The sequence below is a fragment of the Culex pipiens genome, chromosome 2, assembly GCF_016801865.2.
Source record: "Culex pipiens pallens isolate TS chromosome 2, TS_CPP_V2, whole genome shotgun sequence".
Classification (NCBI taxonomy): domain Eukaryota; kingdom Metazoa; phylum Arthropoda; class Insecta; order Diptera; family Culicidae; genus Culex; species Culex pipiens.
The window spans coordinates 37,963,137-37,971,941 of NC_068938.1; the positions used below are offsets into that span (position 1 = coordinate 37,963,137).

General features: G+C 44.7%; 2 protein-coding genes across 2 annotated transcripts; one reads left to right on the plus strand and one right to left on the minus strand.

The window, feature by feature from the left end:
- The first annotated feature begins 600 nt into the window (after positions 1-600).
- LOC120412786 (E3 ubiquitin-protein ligase TRIM37-like) lies at positions 601-7,686 on the plus strand. The gene is made up of 2 exons (XM_039573376.2): positions 601-1,617; positions 6,647-7,686. Exons 1-2 carry the CDS (start codon positions 677-679, stop codon positions 7,500-7,502), a joined length of 1,797 nt encoding a protein of 598 aa, XP_039429310.1. The 5' UTR covers positions 601-676; the 3' UTR covers positions 7,503-7,686.
- On the minus strand, positions 3,039-6,211 carry LOC120412787 (RNA-binding protein Rsf1). The gene is made up of 2 exons (XM_039573377.2): positions 5,939-6,211; positions 3,039-4,000 (listed from the first exon to the last, which is right to left on the minus strand). Exon 2 carries the CDS (start codon positions 3,899-3,901, stop codon positions 3,305-3,307), a length of 597 nt encoding a protein of 198 aa, XP_039429311.1. The 5' UTR covers positions 3,902-4,000; positions 5,939-6,211; the 3' UTR covers positions 3,039-3,304.
- Positions 7,687-8,805: the final 1,119 nt, after the last annotated feature.

An 8,805-nucleotide genomic window follows, 5' to 3' on the forward strand; every position in this document is an offset into this window, starting at 1 on the left:
CCCGAAACGGCAGGATTGTAGGTTTCACCCCTTTGAAATTTTTTACTGAGTTATTGTGTTTCATACATCTTCAAGTGCAGTTTGTGTCTTGTGATGAACGGTTTATGGAGTACCAGAAACATTCGCAAATTTATGCTTAATTGGGTCCTAAAATGAAGCTTAGATTGCTGATATTATTGTTTACAACGATAAAGCTTATTTTTCTGAGTACGATGAACCTTTGTACGACCACAAAGAGTTTAAAACGGATTTTTAAATCAATTTTGAAAAATTAACCTCGCGGTCCTTCTTGACAGAAAAGTTCCTACTTGACAGCTCGTTCCAAGGGGACCAAAGTTGATCCATCGAAAAAATGTTGTCTAGTCAAAAAAATTTTTTGCATTAAAATGAAAAAAAGTGATCAGAAATTGTTTTTAATCGTGTTATTTACCGTTGTACATAAAAATTTACATAGGGCTTTAGTACCCAATTTTAGGACCCAATTTGATATTTTACTTCAGAGGAATTTTACCCAAATGTTTACTTTTTCAAATAATTGTGCTTTGAGCAAAAATCACAATCCTGGCAACCCTGCTTGTCAAATCTGTCACATTTCATCGGCATCATCAATTTTTTTCACTCTTGTCGCGCGCACGTTTTCCTTCGAGTCCTCCTTCCTAAAATCGTTCCGAAAAAAATGTCCCTCGTGCCGGTTCCCGTGTGCTCCGGCTGCGGCCAAGTGGCCGCCGTTTCGATTTCCTGCTCGACTTGCTGCCTGCTGTGCTGCGGAACGTGCTTTGGCCTTACGAGCAGCGACTTTGGTGGCGAAGCCCGGCTCCTCTCGTTGCTGTCGGTTCGCGTCTGCTCCATGTGCTCGGAACCGGTCCCGTTGACGGCTCCGGAGCAGGTTGAAGCGTCCCCGGCGGTGGTTCCCGATGAGGGTGCGACCGATTCGACGGAGGTTTCGGAGGAGGTTCCGACCGCTCCATCTTCGGATCCGGAACAGGCACCGACACCGGCCATCTCCGAAAGTGAGGCGCCCTCCACGGCGGCTGATAAAGGAATCGTCGGAAAGGACGATCAAGTTCGTGTTCCGGAACCGGTGGTGGTCAAACGGGAACGCTGCTGGATTCACGGCAAGGATCTGAAGCTGTTCTGTCTGCAGTGTGACGAGTGCATCTGCGGGGAGTGCTTTCTGGACGCGGGTGGCCACATGCGCCACCAGATCGATTTCGTCGAGGCCGTTTACAAGGAGAAGAGAGCGGAAACGGAGCGCAAGCTGGCCGCGCTGGATGAAAAGGTTAAAAACCTAAAGCAGGACGTGGTCCAGGTCGTGAAGAATCTGGAGATAGTCGAGGTTGCGGAGCGAGATGTTTTGGGCGAAATTGAGGCCGTATGTGAGGAAGCAAAGGAGGGCATTGCCAGGTTGACTGGCCAGCGGAAGAGGGTGCTGAAGATACAGGCAGAGCTTCCGGCTAAGAAGCAAAAACTGAACGAGGTGCTGACGCAGATGGTCGAGAAGTTGCCGCCGGAGGAGTTTTTCAAGCAGCAACCGCAGGTGGAGAAGCAGTGCGACGAAATTTCTCAGTGCATTCCGGTGAGCACCTTCCAGCCGGTGGAGTTTGAGGACATTGGTTGGTGAGTAGGCAAACAAAAATTAGTTAATTTTGGAGTGGTCACTCTACTTGGGAAATCGGGGAAATAATTTGAGCTTGAAATTCCAATGAAGTTACGAATTTGTAAACTGGTGTTTCAGAAAGCATTAACAATCAGGAAATCATGAGATGCTTCTCATTCTCATACTGTATCAAGGGAAATCATTCTCACACCTAGAGAATACCATAAAGGACATCGACTATGGCTTCAAAATCTCCAAGACACCGAGATTCGCGCGAGTGGATTCCGTCAAAATCAATTCCGCAGTTGTTATTCATTAAAGGAGAAATAAAGAAACAAAAGGAGACTAGTCTAACAAAACGATGCTAGAAAGTCAAGTAAACGTGCGATTACATGAATGCGGAATCTACTTGGCTGTCATGTCGACCATGAGGAGGTGTGACTGCTGTGGAAAAGTTTGCATCGAGATAAAGTTCCCATTCCGCCATTCGAAAATAGCAAGATCAGCAATAATTAAAGAAAAAACTAGATTTGGATTTTATTAATGGTCCGTTTCGTTCATGTAGAAAGCTGCTAGAAAATGTTGACCATTCTAGGTACTTAAAGTTTACATCCGTGTTAGGGAAGCGTTTTGTTAGTGGTTCATTGTATGCATTCTCCGCGGCTTTGAACTTGCTTTATCTTAGTTTCCCGTACATTTTGGTTTTCCCCCTAACCTGTACAGTGCTTGTTTAGATCTGCTTCGAGCAGAAACAGCAAGTAAAGATTTTCCTTGGGTGATCTGACAACCATTACAATAGAAGTCAAGGGATTTTTCTTTCACAATTCAAACAAAAGCCGCACTGTGTTGACTGTAATTGTTACTCTTTTTATTTATTTCATCTATGCTTAGAAGTTCTTAATACGACTAAGATTTAAAATGTCTGTTTTTTTTGTTATCTTTGTTTTGCTCAAAATAGGTTCCAGTAGTGTGTGTGAGAGAGTTAGGTGACTGGTGGTTTGGTGTGACGTGTAGGTATGGTGGCCCGTGTCCTCCCACTCGCGAACAGGACCTTTTAAAAGGATGATGACTCTTTTCGCGATAATCTCTTACTTTTCGTTTGATTTTTTTTGTCTTTACTGTCTTCAGAAGATATTGCACCGCGCGTTGCCGAATCTTTGCTTTGTTTAGTGGGGGATTTTCACAATCGTGGACATTTTGTTTTTAAATTTGGCGACGTTTTCAGTTTTTCTTTTCTTTCAGGTCATTTTTGCTGATTTATACATGTTTAACACAAAGTAACACTAAATTTAGTTACGCGTGGGGGACGCGCACAATTTGCGCCCCCTCGCTGCCATTTTATATATTAAAACACATATAAAACAGTACAAAGTTGATGCTTTCCTTTTTGGCGCGTTGTCAAATCATCTCGCATACGTTGCAACTCGCTTTTGGTGTAGGATTTTTCTTTTGGGGATGTTGTTAAACTAAAATTTTGCGAGAGAGTTTACTCGGTGCCGAAAGCAAACAAAAAAAAATCTACATTGAATCGTTGCCAGTGTTAAATAAATAAGATACAGTGCTTGAACAGATGCACTCATTCTTTGCGGGCGTGGCGAAATGGTTCGTGGGTTTGTGAAATAAAGAGAACCATCGCGTCACGCAGAACGAATGAAAACAAATTCAATCAGCTTAAATGCTAGTTTATAGATATCCGGTTTTGCTTCCTTAGTAGCGACCACGTGCGCCAACCGGAGACCTTGAACGGAACCGTCCGCCGCCGCCGCCACCGCTGCTGCGCCCTCCGTAGCCGCCGCTTCCGTAGCTATCGCGACCCGAGTCTCGGCTGTAACCGCCGGAACCGGAGGGCCGTCCGCCGCTGCTACCGTTGCGGTAGGAGCCAGCGTCCCGGAATCCACCCCGGGAGCTGGACCGGAAGCCACCACCATCGCGGAAACCACCCCGTGAGCTAGACCGGAAGTCCCCGGAGGAGCGACCTCCACCATCGCGGAACCCACCGCCGCCGCCGCCGCCACCGCCGGAACGGAACCCTCCGCGGGCACCTCCGCCCCGAGTGCTTCGGCGGCCCTTGGAGATCTCGACGCGTAGCTTCGAGCCGAGGATGTCCTGGCCGTTGAGGTTGTCGCAGGCCGATTCGGCTTCCTCTTTGTTTTCGAACTCAATGAACGCGAAACCTGGGGGATTGAAAGCTACCCAAACAGAGTTCAATTTACCGTACTTGGTGAATTCTCCCTCGAGATCCTCCTTCTTCACTTTATCGGTGAGGTTGCCCACGTAGACTCTAGTGCCCTTCTGTTCGCTCATTTTTGCGGGGCTAATTCGACGATTCGTGTGCGTGCCTTGCGTCGTAGTAGATTCGCAGTCGTAGTTGTTGACGGTTGACGTAGAATGTGCGCGCGATTACTGTGGAATTGATCAGAATAGTGGGTCGTAGCGGAATGAGTTACTCGGAAAGTAGAGTGGAGTTGTTTTTTTTTTGGTTGGTTGTTGGTGTTGAAGAACTGAAGGCTCGATGAATGTGTGTAACTGAATCGTCTCTACTGTTAGCATCATTTCACACTACTCTTGCTGGGCGAAGTAACAGTACGAGAGCGAGTTTGCATTTGTTTTTGGTTTGTTTTGTTTCGCGCGTATGAATTATACTACTGCTTTGCTCGTAATGATGCTTCAGTTAACACATGCGTCGTAGATAGTTGGTATTCGTTTTTATTTTAATCAAAGATGTGTGTGCTATATCAAACAAAACATTCTGAGTGTCGTTGAACAACGTGGTGGCTCGCTAGGGAGGATTTTGGCGTGGCGATCGAAAAACAAACAGATGAAGAGAGTTGATATGGTAGAACTGCACATAAGAGTAGGATTGTTGGTGGTTGTGGTAGGTAGAGAAGGCTGTTATTACACAGAGATATGCACGAAGAATCGGAGTAGAAAGCTGAGATGAGAAGTTTGGTGGTATTCACGAGGAGGCTCGCTGAACAAAACAGGATGCTCTAATTTGGATGCATATCGCCATTTTGTTTTGGTTGCTGAATTCTCTCTATTTTGGGGTGTTGTTAGAGGTGTGCGCAGATGCGAATCTATACTCAATTTTTTACGAATATATGCTAGTGTGTAGGAACACGCGATGATGAGGATTTTTAGGAGGCGCGCAGCAAGTTTTCGTAGCAATTTTTACAGGCGTCAGGTTGTTGGAGGCAAAAGGAAGAGAGCTTTTTTTCGAAACGCCACAACAATTTATAAAGCACGATACACTTATGTTTGAAAGTAGTACTCAAATTTCATGGTATAGAATGGATTGGGAAGATGAATTGAAAAATTAAACTTTGCTAGATAAAAGATGGAAATACACGAAGGGACTATTTCAGACAAATACATCGAAAAAATAACAGTAGTTTAGTGATATCTCGTAAAAAGTAAAACATATCAAATCCATGCATTGTTTGTACAGAAAAAACGCTAGCTCAAAAAACAAAAGAAAGAAAAAAAAAACTAAAACGCGATGCTCCGCAGGTTCGGAAAATCCGCACCAAGGGGGCACCCAATTTCGAGTTGCGTGATTGTGTCTTGTTTCATTTTTCTTTGCCGTTTGAAAATTTTCGGGCCGGAGAGCGATATCGATTTTTACAATTTCTTAGCTACGCTCTACTGCGTAGAGCAGAGCAAAGATGGCGGTGCGATGCAGTTCGTCGTCGTCGTCCGCGCTCTTCCATCATTATCGGAGGGGTGAAAATTGAAAATTTTATTTTTAGGCGATGACGCACCGCGCAGCAAAATTGAGGCAACTTTTTTTTCTCACGAAGATGGGTAGAGAGAGGGGAGAGAGCGAGGAAATATGCTTTCTGGTTACGAGACGACTGAAAAAGCTGTGAACGCGAGATTCACCTCCCCCTAAGTAGGCGTTGGCGCTGAAGGGAAGCACTTTTTTTGTTCGTTTCCACAAAATGCTACTTTTTTTGCGTAATCGATGCGAAGAATTCGAAGAAAGCGAGAGATGGACGATTATTTTTCCAGCGAGGACGAGTTTGCGTTTTGTTTTTCGTAAGGTTACTGCGATTGCATTCGAAGAGCGAAGAGAGGTTGAAATTTTCCACAGGATTTTTGTTTCCTGGCTCGCGCTAGGTTCTCCAATATGGCGTCGATTTTTTCTACTTTTTTCAACAAGGCACGCACAAGCACTGCTTTTTTTGGTATGGTTTCGTTGCAGAGAATGAAAAATCAATAAGTATCACTACTACGGAAAAAAGAACTGAAAAAAGTTTGGTTTCGTAAAAGCGGTTCTGATCGATAAAACGTTGAAATTATTGGTTTTTTGGTTTTGGTGGTTGGCTCAAAATTTGTTACCGTCGCAGAAGAGCGAACTCGTCGTCGTCGTCGATGCAGAACGGAGGGCGGCGGCGTTGGCGAAAATGGCGTTATTTTTCGATTCTTTTCGACGGCTTTTGCGGCAAGTGCAGGGCTCGTGACCTTTTGCTCTTGCTGTTATTCTTCTTGTTCTTCCTTTTTTTCTCCCTTATGCAATGCACTTAAATAATGATTAGTCACCAACGGGATAGAGCAAAACACTGTTCACGTCCGATTCAACTGAGCGCTGAAATCGGAATGAAGTCGGCTCGAGCTCGAATTGGGCTGGTGAGCTGTGCGAGAGCGAGCTGCGACTCACCGCTCTCAGAACACTTCGGCTGACGAGCGTTGGCGTTAGCGATTCGAGCTTTTAGTTTAGCTTTTGGTTACGCTTGCTAGCTTTTGTGATGATTGTAGATCAGTATAACATGCATCGACATGTTTGTTTTTAGCGAGCCATTGTTCATAACATGGACACTTGGATGGCATGTCGACAAATGTGGGGTATCGATCCTTTCAACATCCCTTTTAGCCAGGCCTACTGCGTTAAGTTTACCGTAAAAATAATTCATTGCAATGAGTTCAGTTTGCATACAACTTTTATTGTTTTTTGACACTGAAACTCGCAAGGCATCGTCGATGATTTGCAATTTGAGTGGCTACTCGCCTTCTCACAACGCTTCTAATGGTCTTCTACTTTCTTCCCAGTGAGCTGATCCCGGCGTACGAGATGCAAACCTGTACGCTGGTCAACTTTGACCGGGTGTGCTTCGGCTGGCCGAAGCACTTTACCACGGACAGCGACGTGCTGTGGAACGTGTTTCTCCACCGGAAGGGTGACGACCTGTTCATCAAGGTGTTCACCGCCAACGAGGCGGCCGTCCAGTTCCCCTACAAAGTGCTGGTGGTGATCCCGCACGCAGACTTACAGAAAACCATTCAGCGGAAATTCACCGTTTGTGGCGACCCCAAGGAGCAGGTCATCGCCTCGTACGCTGCCCTCTTCAAGGAGGGGTTCGTCAGCCCAAGCAACGAACTCGTCATCAAGGTGGGCGTCCGACCGGCAAACATCATCACCGAGAGTCGTTTCCTCCGGCAGCAGTACCAAAGCCTGAAGGCGCGCGTCACGACGCTGGAAAAGCAACAGAACACGATGGAAAAGCAAATGCAGAGCAAGTTCTGCATCATGCACTTTAACGCGTTTGTCTCCAAGACGCCCAAGAAGACGCAGGAAGCGCAACATTCGGCCGCCATCATCGACCGCGCCGATCGTCACTGGGTGCTGCGAGTGTACCCGTTCGAGACCTCCCTGCCGGACACCAATCTCAAGGTGTTTGTCGTGCTGCGCAAGGGATCGCGCACCAAGTGTCGCTACTTTATCGAACTGATCCACGACAACCCGCAGCAGAGCGTGCTCCAAACGACCGAGAGTCTGTTCGAGTCGATCGACGCCGGGTACGGATGGCACTGCTTCGTCGATCGCAAGAAGCTGATGGCCGATGCCGGGTTCTACCCGAACGGAATACTGCGCTTCCGGTTCGGGGTGCAGCCGATTGAGAAGTGAGGCGGGTTTTTGAGCTTTGTTGAATATTTATAACTTGTTTGACTGAATTTTGAACTACCGAAGATATTTGGTTTTACGTGCTTTCACTCGGATTACTTTACGTTTAATTGATTATCTTACATATCGATATGTACTTATCAGTTTGATTTAATGCAGAAATAAATTATTGCGACCTACAACTAAACCACCGTGAGCTTACTTATTATATTCGAATGAAAACCGAAGTAGTGTCCGCAAAGACACCTTCCAGATCGTCCTTCCTGAATTGATTTGCTGCAGACGATCCTTCCTAGTTCTCTGTTTGTAGTGTTTAGTAAATACTTTTTTTATTAAAAAAAATAATTCATCCATCTTCATATAAATTTTGAATGTTCAGAAAAATCTTAGTGGCTCAGTTTAGGATATGGTATTTTCGAAATTTTCTCTAAAATTTTGATTTTTTTGAGTTTATAATTTTGTTTTTTTTTTTTTTGTTTTTGATGAAATTGTGTCCATGCATTCCCAATGTCAAAAGAAGCCGTTTTTCATCATGAGTTTTTACATACAATCTATATCTTGAGAAGACATTTTCTGATCAATTTGGTGTCTGAATTTGGCAAAGTTGTAGACTATGTAATTTTCAGAGAGACTAGTTGCAGGCCAAGGATTGATACCTAAGAGCATGCAATGGCACTAACCTTGTTGCGTGCTTTTCGGTTGACGTCCACGTAAGGAACATCCTGGAAGGAGCGTAACTAACTACATCCGTAGTTCTGTTAGATCATCCGAATTATCTTGATCAGAACAGTATAGCTCTGGTTCCTTGCGAGTGTCCTATTTTCTTACCTCCACGTTGGCTTGGTTTTCATGATGACCTAGCTGGTGGCCTGTGGAAACGGATCGTAAACCTTTGACCACCGCGGGTCAGAGTCGAGACGGCTAAAAGAAAGGGGCGCGACAATGTGGGAAAGGGAAGTAATTTGTGATTGTAGACGGTATTGTTTTGATTCGCAGTATGTTGAGTCAACTGCTGTGGATGTACCTGAAACATCGCACAACGGGGTTTCTCTTCTCTTCATTCTCAGCTACCACCTATCTCCTATTTTTATTTTGCTCTTCTGATTCCCAATTCTTCACTGATTCTTCTATTTAATATCCAACATTTGATTTTAATTTTACTAACTTTAGTTCTCTTATCTCTCAAAGCTCTTCCACTCATTTCTATCAATTGATACTGCTGTAACAAACTTTGTTTTGTTTTGTTTTTCCTTAAAAATATACTTTTCCTTAATGTACTAGTAATATCAAGTCTATTTATCATTTG